This window comes from Rhipicephalus sanguineus, chromosome 1, assembly GCF_013339695.2.
Source record: "Rhipicephalus sanguineus isolate Rsan-2018 chromosome 1, BIME_Rsan_1.4, whole genome shotgun sequence".
Lineage (NCBI taxonomy): Eukaryota > Metazoa > Arthropoda > Arachnida > Ixodida > Ixodidae > Rhipicephalus > Rhipicephalus sanguineus.
Genome location: NC_051176.1, coordinates 290,198,933 through 290,226,900, shown reverse-complemented (window position 1 = coordinate 290,226,900; position 27,968 = coordinate 290,198,933). Strand labels below are relative to the sequence as shown.

The 27,968-nt window shown below is 42.0% G+C and overlaps 1 protein-coding gene across 1 annotated transcript; it reads left to right on the top strand.

Annotated features, from left to right (window-relative positions):
• The first annotated feature begins 40 nt into the window (after nt 1-40).
• LOC119379238 (uncharacterized) lies at nt 41-27,968 on the top strand. The gene is made up of 10 exons (XM_049411911.1): nt 41-1,447; nt 9,277-9,492; nt 10,031-10,114; nt 12,439-12,576; nt 17,866-17,981; nt 25,278-25,397; nt 25,461-25,566; nt 25,664-25,835; nt 26,449-26,669; nt 27,746-27,968. The coding sequence occupies exons 1-10, from the start codon at nt 196-198 to the stop codon at nt 27,817-27,819; spliced, it is 2,499 nt and encodes an 832-aa protein (XP_049267868.1). The 5' UTR covers nt 41-195; the 3' UTR covers nt 27,820-27,968.

Sequence of the window (27,968 nt, the reverse complement as noted above, 5' to 3'; positions counted from 1 at the left end):
GAGAGCACGCGAAACGTGAGTGCGCGGAATCGGATTTTTGCGCGGATATGTCATTTCCGTGGAACCTCTCGAACTGTAACGGCATGTTGTTGATAGGGTGTCGGAATTCAGTTGCTTCATCAGTGCTAAAAGTAGGATGTTGTAGGGAGCTCATGTTCTTGTGTTCAACCTTTTGCTCGACGTGTATTTCTTAGCATGATGGGAGAGGCCGAACTTCCACCTGTGCAACGGCGTCGTTTTGCCTCGGAACGTCGAGAGTGGAAACAAATGGTAGAGATTCAGCAGCACCTTCTACTCACGTCATCTCGGTCTTCGAAACACACTACTTCGGGATCCAGTTCCGAGAAGGCATCTCACGCTGTTCAAAAACAACCTGCGGGACCGAAGCCGAAAGTACCACCGGCAACACCCGCGAAGCCTCCGCCACCTGAAGATCAAGCATGCAGCAGCGCACCCGCATTGCTGGGAGAACAGAAGATTCTTCTTCATACAGCCGAAGTCATGGAAACGCTCAGTATCTTGCTTCAGTCTGATTCCTCGGTATGCAGCTCGTCATCTGGTACAGACGCTCGTCAAGATTTATGCTCCGCGCGCGAGAAGGAGCATGTGAAAGCCCTACACGATCAAATGAAATCGTTCATGAAGGAACGTTGTTTGTTGGTAATTAAGAAAGAGTGCTGCCACCAGGTTGCCTTAGTGAGAAAGTTGCGCGATCGCGTGAAAAACCTGGCGCTGGCTGAAGACACTTTAATTGGACAGTTGCTATTGTCTGGGCATCCCGTCCTACCAAAAGATGTCCTGCACCTCTCATTTCTTCGCAAGTCTACTTTTCTTGACAACTTGCAAGCGGTAACTTTTGCTTGGCCTTACCTTCTCAAGTTTCTTGGCCATACGTTTAACACCTTCGATGCGCAATGGCACACTTCTTTGGATGTTGTGTTGCGTTGGACCCAAGTTCGTCTGGAATCGCTGGCTGAGCAAGCGCTGCGGTGGGCATGGCTAAGTTTGCGCAACGATATCCTGTTGCTCTGCCGGATGGACGCAGCTGACTTGCACGCCGACTGGATTGGTGGAGTGTTTTCTTCATGCCACTTCTTCAACCAACTGCTTAGCGCCTGCGGCTCATCGGCCGGCGTCGCTCCAATGCCCGTATCAACAGTGCTGTACACCCTTGCAGCGCGTCAGGCTGAAGTTTCTGCGGCTAGACTTGCTGCGTTTGTTTGTGTCGAAAGTAGAAAGAATCGTGAAGGAACTGTGCGAAATTTTACCTGGGGAGATATCGCCACTGCCGAATTCTGGAGCACGGCGGCAACTCGTGACGCTGCTGGCACAGCTGCTCTTCTTACCGCCCTCGTCCAGTCTGGCCAAAGCTTGCTTCTGAAATACCTATATGCTGCTACATGCATCGATCACTCTGCGCCACCCCAAGCTGTCAAACAGAAACAAGGTGCCTTGAGTGAAAACACGGCCCTTTTTCTTTACTTGAGTGTGTGAGAAATCTCCTTCGAAGGCTGTCATAAGTTCTCGGTATAGTTAAATAGCTAGTCAAAGTGACTAGCATAAATGTTTGTTCGTTCATGAAATGACACAGTGGATGCCAGCTCACTGGAAAGCTTTTGCTGGCAAACATTTTCATTGTATTTTTTTGGTAAATACTTCTGTGTTTTTCATACACCTCTTATGCTATAAAATCGATGGTGAAAATTCTAGAGGCCCGTGTACTTATATTTAGGTGCACGTTAAAGAATCCCAGGTGGCCAAAATTTCTGGAGGCCTCCACTACGACATCTCTAAGAATCAAATCGTGGTTTTGGGATGTTAAACCCCAACAATTATTATTATCTTATGCTATAAAACAGTCTAAAGCACATGACCATGCAATTTAAGTAATGATGGAAAAATGTTAACCAATTATTTGCTAGTGCAACATTAGTTGATTGTGTTTCATCTACTTTCTTTTTTCACACGAGTCATTTTACTTACCTCTGGTTTTCCTGAGCTATAACAGCTGTAATTAGTACATGTGCATCCTGGGTTGCTCCTGAAAGTATAATAGCCATTCATACAGCTGATGTGCAGTATGCAGCCTGAATGTTGAAACAAGAGTGGGTGTGGCCATTCTTTACTTTTCTGAAGTTTTATAAACTTATATATTGAAGTTATTAAAAATATGCAATGTCCTTGTCAGGGGCATAGCAAGAAATTTTTTTGGTGAGGGGGAGGCGCGTTCAACCACCCTTCATGTATGTTCATGCATGTGTTTGCATGTGTTTGTATGTGTGTGTGTGTGTGTATACACATGTAAAATTGAAAAGCTAAAGGGTTTGATTCCCCCCACGTGACACACATTCCTCTGCTTAAAAGAGGAGAGTATCCTGTAATGACACATTTTAATTTTTATTCCTTGTTGCCTATGATCAGTCACATTGATTGGCAAGTCCCAATGATAAGTAAAAACAACACAGAGTTGGCTAAGACAGTGTTGAAGTAGACATAGACCCACTGTGCTGGTTTAGGGGCTGTGGTGGTGTGCTGCTAAGTACAAGGGCATATGCTCAATTCCTGCCCATGGTTGCCGCATTTCAATGTGGCCAAAATCCGGGTGTATCTGTGCACTGATAAGTACACGTTAAAGAACCTCAGGTGGTAGCAATTAATCAGGGTTTCCCCGCTGGTGGCATGCTTCATAATCTTTTATAGTTTTGATATGTAAAACGCCAGAATTTAGTTTTAATTTCAAGTATAAGAAGGCTAAAAAATGCAGCGAACTGTAAAAATACAGCCCCAAATTTCATCTAATTATTTTTAATGTGTGGACCAGCTCACTGCTCTTGCTTTTACCTTTTTTACACGTCTGGTATTACCAGTGTTACACATCTGGTATACAACCCTCATATTTTAGTAATGCAGTTCTTCATTTTCAGCATGTTTTTAAACATGTCTGTGCATTGCCTAATGTTAGCAGCATGCTGGTAAAGTCCTGTTTGTACTCACTGTCATGACTTGTTCTTTTCTTTCCTTCCTTATCCATGGTGCTTTCTACCTGTCTACATGTGTGACACTTTTTTGCTCCCAACGTTTTATGACCGAAGCCCAGATTTGGCAGGAGTGGCTTGCCCAATCAATACACTAATTGCACTAGCCTTATGTGGAGGGACCGCTGAGATTTCCCTGTTCAGCACAGTGGACCACACCCACAAGGGGCGTGCCTTTGACAAAGCGACGTGCCTGTTGTCTCTAATTAAACCTTTCTGTGGCCCCTCCATTAGGGAATGATTGCCATGGTTAGAGAGAATGACCTCTGGCCTTTCATTAGTATGGTACAGACTAGGTTTTTGTTCATTCGACCTGTTCTACACACCTCATGCACCTAGAAGCCCATTTTCTTTTTTATTATCCTTGCTTGTGTGTATGATTCAGATTCACTTGCTTGTATATTTATCTGTCAGAGCATTACTAAGGACAATTAAATGCGCTGTATAGAGAAAGTAGCTGTAACTAAATTAAATTCGGGGGTGTTACAGGCTAAAACTACAGTATAATTGTGACGCATGCTGTAGTTGGGGGACTCTGGATTAATTTTGTCCACCTGGGGTTCCTTAGCACGCACTTAATTTTTGCATTTCGCCCCCATGGAATATGAGCATGGTGGGGAGGGGGCAAAACTAGTCTTGTGCGAATAGTAAATTTTAGGTTCGAAGCGAATAGTGATTTGGTCGAATAATTTCGAATCGAATTCGAATAGTATGTATCACATATAGAGAAAAATGAACATATTTGTCATCACTTAACTAACCTGCACAATATTTTTTTTTTTTAAATTGAAGCTAGGCATGTGCAAATGTCATTCTTGTTGGTTGAAAGGGAAGTGGAAGCAACTTTGAATGGTAGCAGGATTTGACTTTCGGTGATAACTTGTAAAATACGTTACGTTTTAAATAAGCTTGTGTGAATAATCGAGCAGTTCAAATATTCGAATTCGCTTTGAAGCGAATTTAAATTATTCTAAATTTCAAAGTATTTGAAATGAACGAATAGACTTATATAAGGCGCATGTAACCCTATGTAAAGGTGGTTTCACTGCAGTGGAGGGGTGCTATACCGTGAATACACCCCTCCAGGGGAAGGAAATTTGCACTGCCACTAAGCCCCACTTCAAGGTTACATGAACAAATTACCCTCATATTGATTCGTCGTTTTTTAAGTTTAAAAGCTTGTTAAACCGGCTTCTATGCTCTAAGTATAATAAACTTTGAAACGTAACGTCTTTTGCAGGTTATCACTTGCATTCTACCGGAAGTCAAATCCTGCTACTATTCAGAGTTGAATTCCACTTCCCTTTCAACCAAAAAGAATGACATTTGCATGTGCCTAGCTTCAGTTTTAAAGAAAATATTTTGCAGGTTAGTTAGGTCATGACAAATATGCTCACTTTTCTTGATATGTGATATATACTATTCGAATTCGATTCGAAATTATTTGACCAAATCACTATTCGCACAAGTCTAGTTTTAAAGTTTACTATACTTAGAGCATATAAGCCGGTATAACGAGCTTTTAAACTTAAAAATTGAGGAATCGATGTGAGGGTAACTTTTTCATTTAACCTTGAAATGGGGCTTTGCGGCAGTGCGCATTTCTCTTGGATAGGTGTATTCACGGCATAACACGCCTCCACTGCAGTGAAACTACCTTTACAGGGGGTTACATGCGGTTTATATATTTCATTTCATTTCATTTTATTTACCCTCAGGGCCATATGGCATTATAGAGGGGAGTGGAAATAACGTTTACATAAAAAAAGAAGGGAAAAAAAAAGAAAGAAAATACAGCATGAGAATATACAGCATAGAAAATACATATTATACAGCAGAATGTACAGCAGAGAAAAAACAGCAGGAGAATAAACAATGCAACAAATAAAGATTATACAATAGTAGCTGTGCAACGACGGTGAACATAATACAATTTTGAGTAACGTTTAACTCATACAATACTGAGTAATGTTTGACGGAAAATATTGTTATTAGTAATAGTGACGATGTCTTCGGGAAGGTGGTTCCAATCTACTGATGTACGAGGTATGAATGACCGATAAAAACACTGGGAGTTGCAGGATGCGATGCCAACCTTATGACGATGATCGATGCGATGAGATATGTACTGAGGATTGAGGATTAGTTGGTTATGTAGGGTGGGATGATGAAATAATTTGTGAAATGTGCTCAAACGAGATATGTTCCGACGGGATGCAAGGGAAGGAAGGCCTAAGCTGGATTTCATTGAACTAATACTGGCGATGCGATTGTAGTTAGAAAGTATGAAACGGGCATCTATTATTATGAAACGATGTCTATTCGTTCATTTTGAATACTCCGAAATTTAGATTAATTTAAATTCGTTTCGAAGCGAATTCGAATACTGTAATATTCGTTTGAATATTCGAACTGCTCGAATATTCGCACAAGCCTAGCCGCAAAACTTAACCTGTGCACTCATGCTTAGCAGCACTACATCATAGCCTCGCATCTACCATGGTGGGCAAATATGTGTCATCATCACATTGTATGTGTAATTACTGCTCTTGTAATTATTATTATTTTTTAATATGACGTATTTTCTCCTGTAAGCTATTGTCCATCAGACGTTTATTCTAACCTGGTAACAGTACAACATGTAAAAAGGCATGCTTCGGGCTTTCTGTAGCCACTAGATAACTTTGTTTTTAATAATGAGCACAGTGTGTGCTGCAGTACATTCATTTTAATCCTTGGCAGTGCACAACTTTGTCGTCTGCAAACTAGATCTGTATCATTTGTTGCTTTTAATAGATACTGCCATCATTGTAATTTTCAGCAGATTTTATGTCCACTCAAAGGTGAAGGCCTGTTCCAATGATCTCCAATTTAACCTATCCTGTGCGATGTGGTTCCATTTAGCACCTGTGAACTTCCCGATTTCATTACTCCATCTAACCCTCTGTCATCCTTGGCTACATCTCCCATCCCTTGGTATCCATTATGTCGCTTTAACTGACCAATGGTTATCTGTCCTTCGCATTGCATGACCTGCCCAGATCCACATTTTCTAGAATGTCGGCTACCTTTGTTTGTTCTCTAATTCACTCTGCTCTCTTCCTGTCTCTTAATGTCATGCCTATCATTTTTTGTTCCTTCACACATTGCATGGTTCTTAACTTCTCAAGTTTCCTTGTTATCATCCAAGTTTCCACCCCATATGAATACTGGCAGTATACAGTGGTTGCACACTTTCCACTTCAGTAACGGCAGTAAATTGCCTGTCATTATTTGGGATTTTCTACCGCATGTGCACCAGACCATTTTTATTCTTCCGTTAATTTCCTTTACACGGGTAGATTCCCCTGGTTAAGGTACTTACATATGTTTCAACTACTCCTTGGTGACCCAACGCTTCCAAGACTGCTGGTATCTCTACCGAGTTCATGCATTTTTGTAGTCTATGAAAGCTATGTAAAAGGGCTTGTACTCATAAGATTTCCCAATGATCTGCTTGATCACATAGCTGTGATCCATGGTAGAGTACCCCTTCCCGAAGCCAGGTTCCTCTCTAGATTTCTTAGTCAAGTGTTTCTCTAATCCTGTTTGAAATTACCTTCGTAAATATTTTGTATAGTACTGAAAGTAAGCTGATGGGCATTCTTCAAGTCTTTGATGTCTCTTTTCTTGTGTAATAACGTAATGTTGGCATTTTTCCAGCTCACTGGCACCTTTGACGTCTTGAGGCATTGAGTGTAAAGTGCCACAAGTTTCTTCCATGTAAAAGCACCTCCATCTTTGAGCAAATTGACTTTTATGCCGTCTTCTCCAGCCACTTTACCGTGGGGCATATAGAGTATGGCCTTTCTAACCTTGTCATTAGTTACATATAGGACTTCTGTGTCATGTTTGACTTTGCATTCAATGGAGGATGGATGACCGATCTGCAAGTTGTACAGCTTAGGGTAGAAGTCTTCTGCCACCTTCATTGTGTCGTTGAATACTTATAATATTGCCCTGCTTATCTTTTAGTGCCTTCATTTTGGTCCTCCCTAAACAGAGTTTCCTTTTACCTGTTTTGACGCTGCCACCCTTTCTTACTGCTGCTTCTACCTCTTTTGTGTTGTAGTTCCTTCAGTCACAGACTTCCTTCTTACTGATCAGCTAGGTTAGCTCAGCTAATTCTCTTTTATATCTTAACTTAGTCACTTTCACGTGTTCTTGCTTCTTTATTAAGTCTTGTGGTTTCGGAGAGTTTGCTTACTCCTTGCTTCAGTGCTTTACCTACAACTTCACTTGCTGCTTCATAGATCAGTCTAGTTACAGTTTCATTGATTCCCTCTATGTCGGTATTTTTTTTTTTGCGTTCTAGAGCATCATATTTTTTCTCAAGGGAAATCCTGAATTTCTCTGTTTTTACCCTGATTTCATCTAGGTTGGTCTGTTTCTTTGCAGTTAATTTTTCCCTCGTTCTTCTCAGATTGAGAGCTATCCTTGCCCTCACTAACCTACGATCACTACATTTTACTTTACCTATTACATCTATGTCCTGTGCGATGCCTGGGTCACCAGATAATATAAAATCTATTTCATTCTTTGTTTTTCCGTTAGGGCTTTTCCACGTCCACTTCCTCTTTCAATGTTTTTGGTAGAAGGTGTTCACTATGCAGATTCAATTTCATTCTGCGAATTCCACTAACATCTCTTCTCTATTATTCCTATAGTCAATGCCATACTTACTGATTGCTTCGTCCCTTTTCCGTTCTCTTCCTACTTTTGCATTGAAGTCTCCCATGACTGTGGTGTAGTGGGTGCGTGCCTTTTGCAGTGGTAATTCATTAGCCTCGTAGAGTTATTCTACTTCTTCATTGTCATGGCTGGACGTTGGAGCGCACACCTGCACTACTTTGAGTTTATACCTCTTATTTAGCTTTATCACGAGGATTGCTACCCTTTCATTGAATGCATATTTTTATTTTCATGCTGAAAATGAAAAGATGCATTCGCTGCCCCAGTTTTACCCTCACTAAGGCCAATGAGATCCCATTTAAGGTTTTCTAACACCTCAAGTGACTCTGCTAGTCTAGCTTCGCTTGAGAGGATCCTTGTGTTGAACGTCCAGAGGTTAAGCTTCAGTGGTGGCCTGAGGGCCTGGGTAAAGCGATGAGCTTCATATTGGAGGTGATGGCCAGATACTTCATCAGGGAGGCCTATTTCTTTTCCGGTGAGGGAGTGAGCCTCGCCACTCTAAAAGTCATACACAAGAGAAGCCATACACACACGCGCGCGCGAAAAAAAAAAGCCAGCTTTGAATCTCTGAATCTCAACTCTATAACATGCCCGTGTTGACCCTTGAACACGAGACTATGTGTTCGATCTCTGATGTTTTTTAAATGCCTCAACAACCTGCATCGCCTTTGGTCTCCGAATGTCCAAGATATTGAGGTTTTGCTAATTTTGAATGGCAGCAAGACTATGCGTGCTTATAAATGCTACATGCACGGTTCATGCGCATGTTTTCACGGAACTGCCTGGCACTATCGATAGCCGTCTCGCAGTTGTGATGTGTACTGTGGAGAATAAGGTCCTACTTTGCTACTTACTTTAAGACGTCCTTACATTGTCTTTTCTTTCTAATCTGCCATGGAAAAAGGAGAAGGTGCTAATAAGAGGAGGCAGGGAAAAAAATGGGTGCTGTGGGGCACACCACTTGATGGGTGGCTTTGTACACAGTGTCGAGCCCCTTGGCGTTAACGAGAGCTGCTCATGCTAACTTTCACCATGGGGCTGTGACTTGGTGTCTTTGACATTTACTAAAGTTGAAGGCCACAGCTGATCATTCCGAGATTTAAATTTACACAGAATTCAGTGCTTTAATGACAGTCACACAAACTATGACAAGCAGTCCAGTGGGTCTGTGTCACACTTTAACAATGCTTCAATATATTTACTTTCAGGCATATTTCACTTCTTCTCTATTGGGATTGCGGCTGCCATGTCTGTGGCAGAGGCATCAGAAATGGTGGGGCGGTGGTTGCCGAAGTAGTGTACAGTCTGAATGTCTGTGCATATGCTATGGCCGCAGAATGCTGTGGCATGCAACAACTGACCTTTTGCATTGTCCAATCACTTTCAAAATCACCATAAGCTAAATATCCAATTTACTGCTGTGCTGTATAAAAACTTAAATCGTCATTAAGTGGTGATGATGTGGCATCTGTGATTACTGCCTCGACTAACACTGTGCCAATACATGCAGGTAGGGCACACTGGCAGAAGCAGCCTCCAAGGGCAACACGTCCTAGTTGTTTTGAACTGGAGAGGCTGTACTGGGAGCACTACTGGGACTGCTTTGTAGGCCAACTGCTTGTCAGGCTGACCACCTTAAACTCTAGCACAGAGATTTCTGGAACTTCAGGTGCACCACCAGTATCTGACATGTCGCTGCTCCTGATGCTGGCCTGCCAAAGTCAAGGTATGTGCTTCTAATTTTTTTGCTGTCTCTATCAGTGTGCCCACTGGACTCAATCCACTGCACTTTGTTGAACTGCAAATACTGTGCTACAAATATTTCAAGTCCTTGTTTCATCTTTTATTCCTGTTATGCAAGTCAAAACACATTCATCATGGATGTTATCCATGACATCATGGATACCACATCAGAAATTCTACTTGACTAATGCCAAGCTTCCCAAGCACTGTTGGAAATCAAACTGGGTATAAATGGGTTAGATTCATTCAACTTTTTTGTTGTGCTGGTGGGAAGAGCAATCACGATGATGCTAGTACAGTTCATTAACTGCTTGATAGGAACTGAGTGATATGCGTGGTGGTGTTGATAAGTGGTTACAATCTGAGGAGCTTATGAAATGCTTTTCAATTGTAAACACTGGCACTGTTTATTGCTATAGCTTTTCATAGGATCAGAAGCAGTTTTCGCAAAGTAAGTATTTGCCCCCATACATGCATACAAATTGCGTGCTATATTCCAGAGTCTGACCAACATGTTTCAGATTTGCCGACCGCTGCAGTGACCTCTCTGAAGTGTGTCTGCCAAATGCTTCTCGCGCAGCTCTCACTGGTGGGCTGGAGACGAGGTATGACTGGTGTGGTCAAATTAATAACTGTATCGCACTACATTCTTTGTGTGCACTTTATTTACTGCACATCAAGTGATGTATTTCATGTGATGCAATTTTTTTTGTGCAAAATGCCATGAAAAATATTAGCAGCCACCGTTCCATAACACATTAGTTTCTATATTTACAAGACTGTGTACCCTCAACAACTTTCTGCACACCCCCATGAATCGTATGCCCAAAGGTGGGTTTCACTTGCAGTTGTGATTGCAAGGTTGCAAGGTTGTGATTGCTTGCTCCTGCAAGCAGGGCAGTCTCCCTTTGCTCAAGGGCACCCCTCTCACACCCAGCCCACATTGGCAGCTTGTATGTTTTATGCATGTATCTCTGTCTCTGTGTGTGTACACATGTGTGTGTTGCTGGTCATACCTCCCCCTCCTGCCCGTTTCGATTTTAAGCCCTAACTGTGAGCACCTAGTTACAGAAGTGTGTAGGGTAATTATGAGTGAAGCCAACATTGCACACTGCATGCTGGCTGAGCTTTGGCATAATGCTTCGATGCAGTATGTTATGAACAATCATGACCATAGTCTTGGCCAAAAGTAACTTCTCAGTACTGGACAAGTGCCAATAGGGTTGCAATACAGTAATCAGCTTGCTCACTCTGGTTTAGTGCTCGACATTAAAGGGCCTCTGACACTAAAATGTCACACTCTAGATGCTTGTATTGTTCCATTCTACTGCTTGCATAGGTACCTCTGGTCGAGTACTAGTAGGAAACGTACCCTTGACATATTTTAATATGGTAGTAAGTGTAAGTGCTCATCTGAGTTGGCAGCACCTCGCGACATCGTCATTGGTATGATGCATTTAGTGGCTGCTTGCTCTCCCTGTGGCTTTTCGCCTCTTCCATGTGTATTGTCGACATCACAGACGAACAAGATTGCATGGCACACACACCACCACCTAGATTGGCACACTATGGGGGCTATCGTCCCTCGCCTCCCTTGCTCTGTTGTCGAGCTGCTCTCTTGGTGGTTCTGGCTCCTTACGTCAGTGATGCTTTAAAGGGACACTAAAGGCAAATATTAAGTCGACGTTGATTTTTGAAATAGCGGTCCAGAAACCTCGTAATGCTACTTTTGTGCCAAGAAAGTGCTTATTTTGAAATAAAATCACGTTTTAGTGGTCCACATCGCGCTAGCGCACTTCAAATCAGCCGCCTGAAAGTGGTCTTTCCGATGTCACTGTTGCTGTGCCCAACGTTGCTCGCCTTTACTGCGCGGCGGCATGCACTGGCGGCGTGCATCATTCGGGCATCCGGCATTTTGTCGAAATTTCTGTCAGAGCGACTTTCACGAGCGTGCAAAACACATGCGGCAGTACGCATTACCGAAACTACCACTGAGGTGCGACCGCGTGAGCGAAGCCGGGCATTGGGTGAAGAGCAGTTCGGCAAAAACGGAACCTTTGAACCACGTGCGCCGTTCCCCATGGCAATGCCAAAGAGGTTCTTTTTTCCATGAATCAAGCAGAAACGAACAAGCAGCATTTTATTACGTCTCTTGATGCACGGGAGGTTCTTTTTTTATTGCAGCTAGTTTGATTACCAGTGATTAATTTTAGTCGGATGCTCTCACATACGTCATTGAGATCATTTCGAAAATGTCCTACTCGTGGTGCACATCGTGTGATACATTTAGCTTAATTTCTCGATAAGTAGGGCACTGCTGTTGATAATATTGCCGTTTTAGACGTTGTCATACATTGAGCTTTTACTCTGACATAAATTGTTATTTGCCTTTAGTGTCCCTTTAAGTAGCATAGTGAGGAATCTTTTTTTTTTCTGAGGGGCACACTCTTTACTGTGAAGTGGGCGCTGGGTAGGTAAATGTGTCCCATGTTGTTTTGTGGCAGGTTTCCTGTAGTAGACAGAAATTTCGGCAGACGAACATGCCTGATGTGTTACACACTGGCTGATACCGTAGTACCCACATCGTCTCATTTGTTCTGATACATGGAGCCCCAATGACAAAAGCACACTGTCAACGTCATTGAAGTTCGAGCGTTCATGATCTGATGCACTCCACTGCACTGGGGTGCTAGTTTCTTGTAATTTTTTGGGGTAGGTGTCTTCAAGTGCCACCATAATTAATCATAATTAATGCAGCTAGCATGTCATTTTTTGATTGTCAGATGCAGAACTAGTAAGTAAATCATGAAAGTCATGGCTGTCAGGGGCCCTTTAAATATATATATATATATATATTAAGGCCTAGAATTTTAAGAAAAGCTTCATTGTATGGCCAACTTTAAAATATTTCTGCTTATGTTATCTACAGCCCTGAATGCAGCCTTGTTTAACTCTCACCATGGAGCTTCCAAAGATGTCATCAAGAACTTTCTGCTTCATGCTGTGCAGCCTTTGAGTGCTTACTTGGCAAACCAACCAGTTGGAGATTACAAGGGCACTTCTTTAGGTAAAGCACATTTCTTTTGTCTATTTTGGTCACCTTTAGGCTCAGATTGCCATCTGTGGGTTACTGATGCCAAAAATTGCCAACATGAAATTACATTATTATGCACTACATTCTTTTTCTTTTCGGAGTAACTATTCATACCTCTCCGGTAGGCCTTCACTAAGGTTTTTTTTGTGTGTGCTATGAAGTGAATCCTTTGCTCTACCTACCTTTCTCTGTCTTCATTTGTCTTAATGCCATCTTAAAGGGGTACTGACACCTTTTTTAGAAGGCGAGTTTACTCTGCCATACAAATCTCCTGTATGCAGAGACGACTCTGAGCAAGTGTGAAGCTCAGCAAATGGTGATAAGATGTTTTATTTTGATATTAAAGTCAATTTTTCTATGGCGCACCTATCGACATCGACATTAGCTTGACATCAGGCTACAGTACTAATTCTGGTGACTTCACCCAGCAGTCTGGCTAGTTGTGATGACATCAGGTACCAAAACTTCCAAGATGGCCTCTTGTGCGTCACCAAAACATTCAAAATGGCCGCTTGTGCGTCACCACCGTAGCCATGGTGCGGAGCGGCCGTGGAAACGTCACTATATATTGTGTGTGCATGTGACCAGAAGCTCATACCGTGTTGTGACGTCAGGGTACAGTAGGAACTGAAACTAACTTTTAAAAGCATACTGTAATTACTTTTTCAGCGTGCACTCGCGCTTAGCACTACATTTTCTAGGCTCTTGAGGGCTTGGCCTTTCATTTGACGTAAAAAAACAACAGCTGAAAATTTTCATGTCAGTACACCTTTAAGTTTCCCTGCTACTGAAGAAAGGAAGTTCTGTCACCTAAGTGCTGTAAATTCTTGCATACGCAGTTAGAGCTCATAGTTTAGAGACTGGACAAAAAGCACCTATACTTATTTGTTTCTGCATGCCAGGGCCCCACACTTTCTGGTCTATGAGTATGAAATAGAGGATAAGAAGTGATTTACGACAAACTTTACTGTGCCTGTAATTGGGCCTATTCTTTTCATTTATGTGTATACCGGGTGTTTTTTATAAGAAGGTCCAAAAGTTTTAAAAAAGGTAACTTCTTTAGGTTTATTTTTACCCTGGGGCTATAATGCGGGCTATGGAGGGCGCCATGTAAGAAGCCGTTCGCTAATTAACTAAATACTAGGGGTGTGCGAATATTCGAAATTTCGAATATTTTTCGAATAGTGTTTGCTATTCGATTCGATTCGCACTGAAATTTTACTATTCGAACTGTTCGAACTTCCCAAAGACAAATGCAGTCGACGTCCGGTTGAAAGTGACCCCTTCAGATTTTTAATATGCTTCACCTCATTACATTCTCGTATTGCGGCAAAGCTGCCTTTCAAGCTCCGTTACGGTCGAACTTAGCCAAGAGAGAAAGTCCGGTTGGAAATGGTCCCTAGATTTTCAATATGCTTCACCTCATCACACCCCCGTATTGCGGCAAAACTGCCTTTCAATCTCCGTTACGGTCGAACTTAGGCAAGAGACAGTCAACGTCTGATTGGAAGTGGTCCCGAGATTTTCAATATGCTTCACCTCCTCACACCCCCGTATTGCGGCAAAGCTGCCTTTCAAGGTCCATTACGGTCGAACTTAGCCAAGAGACAGTCAACGTCCGTTTGGAAGTGGTCCCTAGATTTTCAATATGCTTCACCTCATCACAACCCCGTATTGCGGCAAAGCTGCCTTTCAAGCTCCGCTACGGTCGCAAATGTATTAACTCAAGAAAACGCTGGTTCCAATATGGAGATGAAAGATGTGGCAGAGTTGGGGGCTCAATTAATGCTGTTTTGGGCCTGAAATTTGGGCAGGGAGTCCGAAAAATCGGACGTCTACGAGGCAGATTTGGAACTCCGGACTTGAAGGGAGCACACCCTTGTCCGCCACATCAGTTGGCCTTTCACAGCAGTTGAAAGAGGAGGAGAGGCTGAGGAAATGGCATCTCTGCCTATCACGTGTAAAGTGTTGTCGGCAACACTTTTGTTGCACCAAATCATGTACATAAATACAATTCGGCCTCTACATTGCCTCACTCTTGATAAGAAAGAAAACTATGAAATATGACCCCACCAGCGCTTCATCTACCTAGCGAAAAGAAACACTTTCATGTTGCGATCTCACAAGAACATGCTTAGGGATTCTCTGTAACTTTTTCTGTAATTTCACTTCGAATTAATTGAAAAATGTTTGAGAAATATTCGAAAATATTCGAAAATATTCAGACACTGCTTAGACACTCGGTGAACTTACTTGAGGCTGTGTTAAAAGGCAGGACCACATGAGGCGTTTCTGCCAGTGTTTTCTGGCGTTTCATCCCCTGTTGTCATGTGGCATCGGCGATATTGTAGACAGTAGCCGAAATGTCAACCTTTGGCTGTCCCAGACATCGGCGTCGCTGCCAGAAGCAGTTAATGAGTGGAGAACCAATCAGTGCATGGGTGGCAGTGACTGCTGCCTGTGTAATGGCCTTGTCGCTGCTGCTGAAGCGAGTGCCGTCCGCCTCAGATCTATTAAGTCGTCATCATGCACTGTGTGACCCGCAAGATCCCAACTTATGCTTGTATTTGCCTTAGCTTTGTCCCTAGAAGCTGCGACAGCAAAATGTTCATAACCATATTAAACCGTTTCCGAGAGCTATTCTCAAGTTTTTCGGTAAGCTTAGCAGCAGTGGCTGGATTGGTTGTGCTTATGTCCTCGAAGATGTGGGACGATGGGTGCTGCTGCAGTCTCATAGGCCATAGATTATGAGTTTACTGGTTCTTTCTAACCTCCGTAGCTGGCGTCACAATTAAAAAAAAAACACAGACTAATACGTCTTTTGGATAAATAATCTTGTCTCCTCCTGTATACCTTTTGATGGCAGTGTGTTTCATTTTTTATACCACAGAAATACAAGTAAGACATAAAAGATATAATCAGGAATATTTCCTATTGCACCTTTGGCGGACATTACACATTGCTTTATGAGGCTCCAGGTTTATTCCCTCTGTTCACATTGTGTGACACTGGGTTGGTACTGGCCCACATGGCATGCGCTTCTTGTGTGGTTGGTTGCCCTCTCTGTCGGCGTTTCTGTGACGATGCCGATAGATGCAACACCAGGAAATGGCGGTAAAAGCACTCCATGTAGTTGAGCTTTAGGTGTTCTTGACGGTCAAGTTTGTGAGCTACTCTTTTGAGCATATGCTTCTTCAGAATTGCCACATTACATGTAACTAAACCTCAATATAACAAGATTGATTATGTTGTCAATTGACTTAAGAATCTTGACGCTTCCTTGCATTTAAATTGACCTTTTAGGCAGTGTATGGTTACTGACAGATTCTTCATTACACAAAAGATGCCGCAAAAGTTTGAATGATAGTACAGTATGGAAAAGGTAACTAATTTCAATAACATTTTAAAAATCCATTTTGATGAATCCAAGATTTAGCGACCACGACTTGATGAAGTGCTGGGGAAGTCCTCTTCACAGCAGTGTCACGTCGCGCGTAAAGCTGAAAGAAAAGCAGGTCCAATGCACAATGGCATCACACCTATTTTGTTCCGGCGACTTTTTATCAAAACCTCAGCTGTTGCCCATAGTGGCATGACATCAAGGCTTAGCAAACGGAATCACTTGCTCTCCATGGAGAGTCGGTCAATGAACATGCAACATTGGAACTGGCGCACGCCATAAGAACAAAAGAGTTTAGGTCTAAAACCACATGACCACTAGGTGCAAACTTGAATTAGAGCACCTGTGATCATGGTGGCCACGTTTTCTGTTTTGTGACATCATATATGCGTTAGGTCCGAAGAATCGGACATGACCCAGTATGAATTTTCATCACTGTAAGGAATTTCTGTAAATCAATTTCATTACAGAACACCCACATAATTTTGTAATAAAGTTCATTGTGGTGTGGAGGGTTACTGTGAGCAGCTCCAAAAAATCAGTCGGGTACTACGTGTTGCAGTAGTGTGCTCACCGAAAAAAACTTTCATTTGCAGAAAAAGCGCTTGCTAATTCTGATTGCTTTCACTAGGAATTTATCTTAATATTCAGAGGATCCAGAAGATTTTTTTTAATTTGGGGATCATGGAGAGTGAGTTCTGCGATATCCCAAAACAAGCGGCGATGTGTTTTTCTCGCTGTGGATCTCGAGAGAACTGCTCATGGAACATCGGACACAGTACAAACATGTGGACATTTATTAACATTTTACACAGTGGTGAGCTCGCCAGCCGAATCTTGGACATAAGTGCAGTAACATGACAAATAACCCAATATAATGCCAATATAACACACACAAAAAACATAACACATACAATGCACCGTGAATGTGACGTCACCGACGTTTGACTCACCTCGGGAATGAGCCGCGGTATCGTCCCCACGAACCTCCCCCGCGAACCAACTGTCCATGGCTGCACCAAGCGCCCAAAAGAGACAGAGCTCTTCTCCTCATGACACTGCGTAACCTCGCTCCCACCAAGCAGTACTACCTCGGGAGTACAGCAGCAACTACTAAGCTAACTACTACGTGTGGGCACCGTGAGGTGAAAACAACTTTACAGGGTGGTGCGAGCACCTCCACATCGCTAATCGAGATACTAGCTTATCAGTGACATACATCTCCTGAACGATTGCGTTTGCTTGCAAGATAAGCGAGAACTCATTGCATTTACTGCTACCACCTCTGTGGGCTACTCATGATTGTCATTTGACACACTGTGTTAAAAATCAACAAAATCGGGCGTTGATGTGAGGCATGGGCAGAGCGAAACATGGAACTACGCCTCTTGGAGAGACACGATATGGTGTGCTAGGGTACTTGCGGGCATGCTGTCTGTCTCCTCCACCCGGGAGGTCAAAGAGGAGACTATTCAGGTTTCCCTTTGCACCTCAACCGCTGCAGGGAAAGATGCTGCTCCACCATGGCATTTGCCCTCTTATCACGTTGCATGCAGTTTGAAAAATGTGTTTGCAAAGCCATGTGTTTTGACCACTATTACTAGGAGAAGTTTCAGTTTATTGCCTTAGTCTTCCCTTGTGGCAGCAATGAATCATTATTATATTGAATTCGTGGATAAGCATGCTTCTTTATATTGAGGTTAATGTTCTGTGGACATGAAGTTGTAAAAGTTAAATAATTCGTTGTACAAAGAATTTTGCTATATTGAAGTTTGTTGTATTGAAGTTTAACTTAGTTCTCTCCATTTCTTTGGCACAGCTGTACTTAATGAATGCACTGTTATTTTTTATAATGTGTGCAGCTAAGGTCTATCTGGCACAGACTCTTTGGCACACATTTCACTGGGCTGAAGCTAGTCTACGCAGCAACCTGCATTCATGGGCACCACCCTTGATACCTCAACTTATCTTCTGTGATCTCCAGGCAGGTTTGATAACAATTCTCTTGCCTTTCATGAAACTTTGTACCTTCTTTTATTGTTGTTTTGTATTTTTGTTTTCCGGTTAGTCACTTTAAAGGGATCCCGAAACACTTTTTCAAGTAATCATTAAATGACCTCTGTATTGGAGTTTATTGCCTCATGAATTTATTGCTGCAAAAATTTTTCTAATCCGTCAAGTACGAGTGGAGTTACAGGGATTTGTCGCATGCTTTAAGTTCTTCTTTTTTTTCCTGATGGGGAAGATACCCAGGGAGGGATGTCACAGGGGAGAGAAGCTACGTCAGCACATGTCACAAACCTGACCGTGCGTCATGAAACACGTTTGCTCACTTCTGGTGTGATTTGCATGTGCGCTAGTGTTGCTGCTGTGTAATTTTAGCACACTACATAGGGTAATTTTAGCACACTACATAGTTGGGCCGGGCGGCGCTGTGGCGCACGAGTTCTGCCACCTCTCTGGCAAAAACCGGTCACTTGTGTCCTTGCTCTTGCCCTTGACTATGCTCTCTCAACACGTTCAGCACACTGTACGTGCTACATCTGCACGTCGCTGCACATGCAGCTTCATCTATCGGTTGCCTTGAGGCTTCAAGATTTCAGACACTGAGAAGGTTTTTTGCTGTGTGAATGTCACCAAAGAAAAGCGGTTGATCGACAGCCTTTGCGGGACTGAGGAGGTCATCAAGGACGCTGTTTGCTCGAGCGGATTGTGCATGTCAATGGTGAATGGCCACATTTCGTGAATATTGAGGTGACTGCACAAGTTCTGTAATTATGTGGCCGATAAAACGCACCTTCGTTGCAGCAGTAGTCTCTGCTCGGAGCTGTCAGCGAACAACAACCACACTTTCATATGTGTTTGTCTCGCTCGAAATCTGATTGTTTGGATGCCAGTTTGTGGTGCTGCTTTAAATTCACAATGAGCTCAATGCACAGAGCTCATATTTACATCTGTCCTGTTGAGCCACTGGCAGCATTGCAATGTGCAGTGTTCAGTTGCATGAAAGTTCCCTTTTGCTGAGATTTCCTTCGGACGATAACAACATGAAATCGCAAGTCTAATGCCATCTTGGATGTTTCTACAGCTCACTTTGTCAACATAATACGTTCAAGAAAATTTTTAATGCCTACTGTGATCATGGATGTTTCTTGCAGCGCTGGGTTTCATTTCGGATCATATCAACTCCTGGTCACGCACTGTGTGTGCTGATTTTAATGTCGCTTTGGTTGTTCTGGCAGCCTGCTTCCAAAGCGGCAGCTGTATATCGCCAGTGGCACATACGCATGCAATGCCATGATAATTTCTGGTGTTTTCCTTGCCAAAGCTATGATATCATTATGAGGCACACCGTAGTGGTGGAATCTGGATTAATTTTGACCACCGGGGTCGTTTAATGTGCACCTAAATCCAAGTACACAGGTCTGAAAGCATTTTGCCCCCATCAAAATGAAGCTTCTCTGGCCAGGATTCGAACCCACGACCACAAGCTTAGCAGTGCTACACATGCCCGCAAACTTCTTAATCTCATCTGCTACCTAACCTTTTGCCTCTTCCTGCCATGCTTACCTTCTCTTGGAATCCAATCTGAACCAGTGGTTATCTTGGCTTCTTGCTAAAGTCTCTGCCCATGCTTATTTCTTCTTGATTTTGACTAAGATGTCCTAGCACATCTTTGTTCCCTGACCCACTCTGCTCTCTTCTTGTCCCTTAATGTTGCACCTATCAATTTCCTTTCTATGGCTTGCTGTGTCATCCTCAATTTAAGCTGAACCCTTTTAGTAAACCTCCACATTTCTGCCTGGTAGGTAAGGACTCGTAAGATACAGCTGTTATACACTTTGCTCTTGAGTGATACTGGTAAAATGCCATTCATGATCTGAGAATACCTGCCAAATGCACTCCACCCCATTCTTACTCTTCTAGTTACTTGTCTCATAGTTCAGATCTGCAGTCACTACCTGCCCTAACTAGACGTATTACTTTACCAGTTCCAGTGCCTTGCTACCTATAGCAAACCGTTGTTCTCTTCCGATACTGTTGAACATTGCTTTAGTTTTCTTCATATTAATTTGTAGACCCACCATTCTGCTTTGCCTGTCCAATGCAGTAATCATGCTTTTCAATTCGTCCCCCAAGTTACTCAGCAAGGCAATGTCATCAGGAAATTGTAGGTTACTAAGGTATTCTCCCTTAACTCTTATCCCCAACAATTCCCAATCGAGTTCTCTGAAAAGCTCCTGTAACTGTGCGGTGAATAGCATTGGAGAGATTGTATCTCTCTGCCTTTATTGGCATTTTATTGTTTTCTTTTTGGAGGACTATGGTGGTTGTGAGGCCCCTGCACATTTCTTCCGGTGTTTTTATAAATATGGTTCGTCTACACCCTGACTCTCTAATGCCTGCACGACTCTGCGGTTTCGACTAAACCAAATGCTTTCTCATAATCTATGAAGGCTGCATATAGGGTTTGGTTATATTCTGCACATTCCTCTATCAGCTGATTGATTATGCGGATATGAATAGCTTGTATGAAATCCTGCTTGATTCTTTGGTAGGGATGCGTGAATAGTAGGCTTGTGCAAATAGTAAATTTAAGGTTCGAAGTGAATAGTTATTTGGTCGAATAATTTCAAATCGAATTCGAATAGTGTATATCACATATTATAAAGAAAAATTAGCATATTTGTCATGACCCAACTAACCTGCTCAATAGCTTTTCAAAATTGAAACAAGGCATGTGCAAAATGAAGGGGTGTGTGAACGGACGTTACTTCTGCCATTACCCCATAGTCAGAAATCTTAATCATTGCATCCTCGCCTCAGAAACCTACAATAGCAACTTTATAAAACTCATACTTATATGTCACATTAAAGTTGTCGCCCAAACAAATGTTTTGCCGGAAATACTGATTAAACAAGAACGATTTGCACAAATCTGCTGTACCTTTGCAGTACTATAGTGGCCTAAAGTTGCCTGTATAGTTGCATGTGATGGCTTCCAACTCTGACACATGGGAAAGCTATTTTTCGGAATGGGTCATTAAACACAAAGGGTGCGATTTCATCATCAACATTCTCAGCAATGAAAATATCACCGAGAAAACATGCAGTAATTATGACGGCATGCTTCTACTACCAAAATGTGCAAATTTTGCAGCAATAAAGGAATGCTTAAATGGCATCAATCTGGGGAAAATTATTTGCGCACATAAACAAGTTTTCTTTTTTCCAATTTGACCTGTATAATTGCCGCAAATATTGCGACTGCGCATGTGAAAGTGTTCAAGGTCAGCCTAGCTTGCGCAGGAGTTCAATGACCAGAAACGTAGGCGCTGTTGTAAATAACAAGAAGCAAAACTAATTTTGAATACGAAGTTTATAAACAGTGCTACAGTACTGCTGGGACAGTTTTCTAATGTAACTACAAACTGCTGAATATAAGCAACAGCTGTGTTTCAAAGCTTTAATCGGACAGTCTGACTCGCTTATTAGCGAATATGTCCACACCTACGCTAAATAGGAGCTCGACGGACACACTATGTAGTACTCCTATATTCACTTTAAGGAAGAGCTGGTGAACACGCGGAAAGTTTTCCTTCAACCCGCTCATGGCGATGCCATGCGGCATCAAAGGTACCGAGACAGTTGCTCATCTTCAGTTGTCGATTACGTTCAGAAGGCATTTCCGAAGAAGTCATCCTCCTTTGCGCTGGAGCTCGCACCGAGTCTTGGTGTCCACAAGCCGAGCAGATCTCGACAGTTTGCTTTTGACGGTTATGAGGACTGCATTACACTTCGCTTCATCAACAATCAACGACAACTTGAACCTCGATAGCAAGGTAGCCGAAACTATAGCAGATTCCTTTAATAAATTTTGGCAATTTGCTCCCCATTGCAATTTCCGCCGCACAAATAAAGGATCCCAAGCAGGGTCGCTTTGTCAACGCTTGGCAGGCTGACAGCAGTCCGCCGCAGCGACGAAATAACGTCAGGACAAGCTCTGAGAAAGGCGCTCCTACAAGACAAATGAATTTCGTGTAAGACTGCGAGGATAATTGGAATGAAAAGTAACGAGTAACGCGACACCTCACGTTACCGAAAAATGATAATGAAAGTACGTTACCCGTTACAGTTCCAAAATAGTAACGAGTACGTTACTAAGTTACTGAAAAAAGTAACGCGTTACCGGTAGCGCCGCTACTTGTAACGCGTTACCGCCAACACTGGGACTAATATACGCCTATTCGTTCTTTTAGAATACTTCGAAGTTTCCGATAATTTAAATTTGAATCAAAGTGAATTCAAATGCTATAATATTTGTTCGAATATTATAGTATACAAATACAAATCAAATACTTTCAAATCAAATACTGTCTGTAATACTGTGTGTAAATACCGTGTGTAAATACTGTGTGTAAGGTAACCATATTCAAAACAGCCCTAAAATTCCACATTTTATTTGAAACAAATATTCATAAACTTTAACAAAGGTACATTGCAGTTACTTTCAACTGAGAAAAAATACTACAATTGGGTAAACCGAGGTAAGCTCATTTTAAGCATCGACTACAGCCTCCGAGATATTTTGTAAGTGTATGTTGAAATACAGCAGTGACTACAATATTCAAGGGGGTACTTCGTCACCTGCTTTTAAATAAAACTGAGACAAAAATGAAACATGATTGTGAAACGGCGCAACGAAAAGACATGAAACACTGACGACTTACAAACTTACCAACTCGCCCAACTATCAGTGCTACCGAAAAATAAAACAGTTTTTCGTGAATCAACATCCTCTTGGATCTCATGATGAATATAGCGTCGATAGTCCTCTAAAAGCTTGGGCTGCATGCATCTTAGTAATTCAATGATTAAAACAAGGGAAATGATCCCTCACTGCTTCAATGTTTTGTTTTTTTATTGTTTTCCCGTCGGTGCTGATTATTAAAAAAATATTCTAAATATATCCAGTATTTCGAATATGGACAATTCGATTCAAGTACAGAATTGAGTAGAACAATATTTGATTGATTATTAAATTCTCGAATATTTGCACACCCCCATCCTTTGGTTGATTGAATTATAACGTCGTCCTGATTTTAGTAACGATTACCTTTATAAATACCTTGTGGGCAATAGACAGTAAGCTGATTGGTCAGCAATTTTTCAAGTCCTTAACGTCTGATTAAGATGAAATTAACATTCTTTCAAAATTCCAGTGTGCTTGAGGTCATGAGGCATTGCATATATAAGGTGGCAAGTTTTTTAGAACAATCTGTTCATCGTCCTTCAACAGATATTTGCTGTGGCTCTACAGTTGTACGGTGGAAAATACATTGAACAAAAGGGCTGCTGTATAAATTACCAGCTAAAACAGTACAAGAAAAATTAAGGCATTACAAAAATGGATACCTTTCAGCATCTTGCAATGACTGTAGTTGTTTTTGGCTTTTTTCAGGATGCATCATAATCAAGTCACAAAAATAAATGTGCATGAGAAATTATAGTAGAATGAAAGCCATAATCTGTGAAGGTTAAGTGTATCTGTGTATGTCTGTCATCTTGTCATGAAAAGAAATATGCTTCCAAACTCGGCAAATTTCAGGTACTGAAATTATGTAAATGTGAACACAAGGTTTAACTGTCAATTGCTAGTACACTCCCACATGTATCTTTATGTACCTCACTGAGTCCTTTTGTTCAACTGCACCTCCACAGCGTTGATGTATCTTTGTGCAGTTGTCGAAACTGTGGTCACATTTTTTTTTCTTAGGGGAAGAACATGGAAAAGAAAGTAGGCAAACTGTGTGAAGGAAATATTGAATGACTTAACCAAATTAAAATTTTTTTTTTTCTGTACATGTTAAAAACGGGAAGTTATAAACCCGCCTTCACTTACTTTAATTCCAAATCAATTGATACTTCTTTGACAGTAATTACGGTGTTTGTGTTTTCTATGCTAAATATGTGCAAGTATGACTCAAATGTCAGATGTGTACTGCAGGAGTGCACCTAACTGGGCTGGTTGGTACATTATTAAGAAGGAAACAAACAGCACTAGACACGAGACGGTGAGAGAATGACAGACAGGGGGCTGATATGTCGGCTATCTGGGCACTGATTGTCAGTGCCCTGTCTGTTGTTCTGTCACCGTCCCGTATCTATCGATGTTTGTTCCAGTCTTAAAGGGACACTAAAGCAAATGTTAAGTTGACGTTGATTGCTGAAATAACATTCCAGAAACCTCATAGTCCTTGTTTAGTGTCAAGGAAATGCTTATTTTGAAAGAAAATCACGTTTTAGTAGTCCGCGCAGTGTTAGCGCACTTCAAATCGCCCACCTGAAAAGGCCTCCTGACGTAGCGTTTGCCTTGCCCAACGCTGCCCGCCTTTACTGCCCAGCAGCCGATGCTGCAGTTTCTGCTCTGAAGAGCACATTACAAGCCTTGCTCATGTTGCGGTTGATCTCGTAATCCTCTGCACGAAAGTGCAGCGAGTACACACGCAGATTTCTTGGTTGTTTAGCACACTGTCGCAGAGGCGCAGCACTCAGCCACATTGGCGTGGGTTTATTTGTGGCACCCATTGGAAAGTCAATTTGGTTTCTTTGCTGCAGCTGCTGTTGCTCAAGCGGCGCACACCATTCAGGCAACCGGCAACATAACAGGGACGCGGCATTTTGTCGAACTTTCTGTTAGAGTGAATTTCACAAGCGTGCAAAGCACATGCAACAGTACGCGATAACGAGACTACCATTGAGACATGACTGTGCGAGCGGAGGAGCCCGGCGAGCCCGGCGAAAAGGGAACTTTTAAACCACCTGCGCCGTTCTCCTTGGTTCTTTTCTTCACGGATGAAATAGAAACGCACAAGCAGGATTTGATTGCGTCTTGTAATGTACGGAAGGTTATTTTTTTATTATAAGTAGTTTGAGTAGTAGTGATTAATTGTCATCGGGGACTCTTGACGTCATCGTGCTCATTCCAAAGTGTCCCACTGGTGGCGCATATCGTGTCCTACATTTACCTTAATTTCTCTATCAGTAGAGCACTGCTGTTGATAATACTGACATATTATCCTTTCACTCCGACAAATTGTTATTTGCCTTTAGTGTCCCTTTAACAAGTGTTTACTTTTTCTTTTAATTCATGTAAAATAAACACAGTAATATTGCAAATAATGCACAAAATAATGATGCCTAAAGAAATTGTACCTTCTGGCATGCAATTGAATGTTGTTGTATATTTTGTCATTTTATTTGTGCATTTTACTTGCAGCCAATTATTGTTTCTGCAAAGTGTGCGCAACGTTCCTGGGACAAGCTTGAGGACCCAACAAATCTTTCTTTCTATGCGAACTCATTATGTGGCTCTGCTGTGGAAGCATTAGAGGTATGGCAAGATGTTGCTTTCTTGGGAAAAAGGCTCATAGTTTCTTTTTTATGGCACATGTAGTGCCTACAGGACTCAGTTGCTGCACGTTACCAGGATAACTGCTACAAAGCCACATTGAAAAATCTACAGGCAGCGTTGCCAACAGCTAGACATTTTCATAAGCAAGGTACGATATTTTTCTTCTGTACATGCAATAGCCAGTCCAAGGATAGTACAAGGTATTTTCCATCTAATTCTTGGTTTTCACCCTCACATCTTTGCAGGGCGAAACAAAAATGACCCTATATCACCCATCCTGGATCAAGTTTTAGATGCAGTAATACCAGTTCTTGTGGAACTGCCTGCACCTGTGCAGGCACTGTATACAAGACTCACACTAGAAGCAGTTTTCAAAGCCTGGAAAAAAATACTTCTAATAAGGCACCTGAAATTCAAGTGAGTCATTTTCCGTCACATATGACAGCCATTGGAGCTTAAAAAGGGCCCTTTGCTAGGTTTCAGAATTTCAATTAGACAGGTGAGAAGGCAGCTGTCACACACTGTGACAACAGTGACTGCCCACGTGCCCTTCTTGAAGGAACCACCTACTTAGCCACTGGAGACAACATTACATCTTCTGCCTTTGCAACACACATGCTTAACTAGCAGCAATGCAAAACATAGGGAGCACAAGAGCTTCTGCTGCAAGTGAACTATGTAGTAAGCTAAGAACGGAGAGAGATAGAAAAGTGTAGGGGTATTTCTGTAATCTACATGTGGGGTTTTGGCTTCTATATTGGAGAAGGTGGGGGGATGAATGTCGTTTCTGTGCTCACACTGTCACCTCGCAGCTTTTCATATACTTCTAGCTCCACTATTGCTATACTAGTACTCCACTATTACTATACTAGTAACACATTATTGCCTGTAGACAGAGCTTGATGTCTCCTGTTGTATAACTACAATTTCCATTGAGACCTAGTGAGGAGAACTTTAAGTATGGAGTGTGTGTGCTTTCAGCACATTAAAATGATTGATTCACCTCACTTTACCCTCTTCTTGCTTTCAGTGAACAGGAATCAGCTCAACTTACTGATGTTGCAGCTATGTGCCTTGCTCGTGTGGAACACTCAGACTTACACGAGGCTGCTAAGAGTAATTTGTGGAATTTGAGCGCTTACCATGACCTGCTAGAGTTTGTACGAGCTGCACAGCGAACTGAGCCAGCTGTTTCTGCAAGCAGGAGGCTTTTCTCGCCAAACAGGGTATCTCCTTTGGTTGGAGCCAGCGGTGAGTGTATCTGTATACTGTATGTTAAGCAGCCTACCAGCAGTGGCTGCAATTGGTGCAGAAGAAGTGAGCTTGCAGCCTACTTTATTGTAGCACATTTTCAGATTGAACAAACTAGTCCTTGTGTGCTTTTTTTTTAGTTTTTCTGCTTTGCCATATGCTCAGTGAACAGCTATAGAATTTGTACCAACTAGTTTTGTTGTGTGCAAACTATGTGCATACACCCAATGCAGAAAAAAAAAAAAAGCCTAAAGGCTAGGCTTGTGCGAATAGCAAATTTTAGGTTCGAAGCGAATAGTGATTTTGGTCGAATAATTTCGAATCGAATTCGAATAGTATATGTCACATATTATAGAGAAAAATGACCGTATTTGTCGTGACCCAACCAACCGGCACAATGTTTTAAAATTGTAACAAGGCATGTGCAAATGTCATTCTTTTTGGTTCAAAGGAAGTGGAAGCAACCTTGAATAGTAGCAGGATTCGGCTTTCAGTAGAATGCAGGTGATAACCTGTAAAATATGTGGCGTTTTAAAATTTACTATACTTGGAGCATATAAGCTGGTATAACAAGCTTTTAAACTTAAAAAATGATGAATCGATGTGAGGGTAATCTGTTCATTTAACCTTGAAAGGGGGCTTCGCGGCAGTGCGGATTCTTCCTGGAAAGGTGCATTCACGGCATAGCACTCCTTCACTGCAGTGAAACCACCTTTACAGGGGGTTACATGCGGACTAATATACATCTATTCGTTCATTTCGAATACTTCGAAATTTCCAATAATTTAAATTCGAATCGAAGCGAATTCGAATACTGTAATATTCGTTCGAATATTCGAAGAGCTCGAATATTCGCACAAGCCTACTAAAGGCCAGTAGACTGTTACAGACATTGGACTATGGCTGTGATGTCCTTGCAAAAAAGGCTTTACAGAAAAATGATTTGTAATGTGTTTTTTTTTTCATTGGAATATATGCAACTAATGTGGTACTGTGAGTAAAAAAAACCCAGCTAGAGACTGCCACCAGAATGTCACTTGAAGGAAGTTTGTAATTACACATTTTATCTGTTGCAGGTGCCCAAGAACTTGGATGCACACCAGTACACACACAAGGAAGACTACGGCACAAGCTATGTTGCAATTCATAGTGTTGTGCGCAAATTCTGACATTAGTCATGTTCTCCTAAACATGTCTATGAAGAAGGGATGTAAAATTTGGTATAATATACTGCCAAAGCTTATGTGTACACAAATCACATTCAAGGTACAGAAAAAAAAAGTCACCTGGTAGAAACAG

Excerpts from the sequence above, each read along its gene's own strand:
- LOC119379238 (XM_049411911.1), top strand. The coding sequence starts at position 196 with ATGATGGGAGAGGCCGAACTTCCACCTGTGCAACGGCGTCGTTTTGCC. Across the intron at positions 17,982-25,277 it reads CTCAACTTATCTTCTGTGAT|TTGCAGCCAATTATTGTTTC; the intron begins CTCCAGGCAGGT and ends TGTGCATTTTAC. Across the intron at positions 25,398-25,460 it reads CTGCTGTGGAAGCATTAGAG|TGCCTACAGGACTCAGTTGC; the intron begins GTATGGCAAGAT and ends TGGCACATGTAG.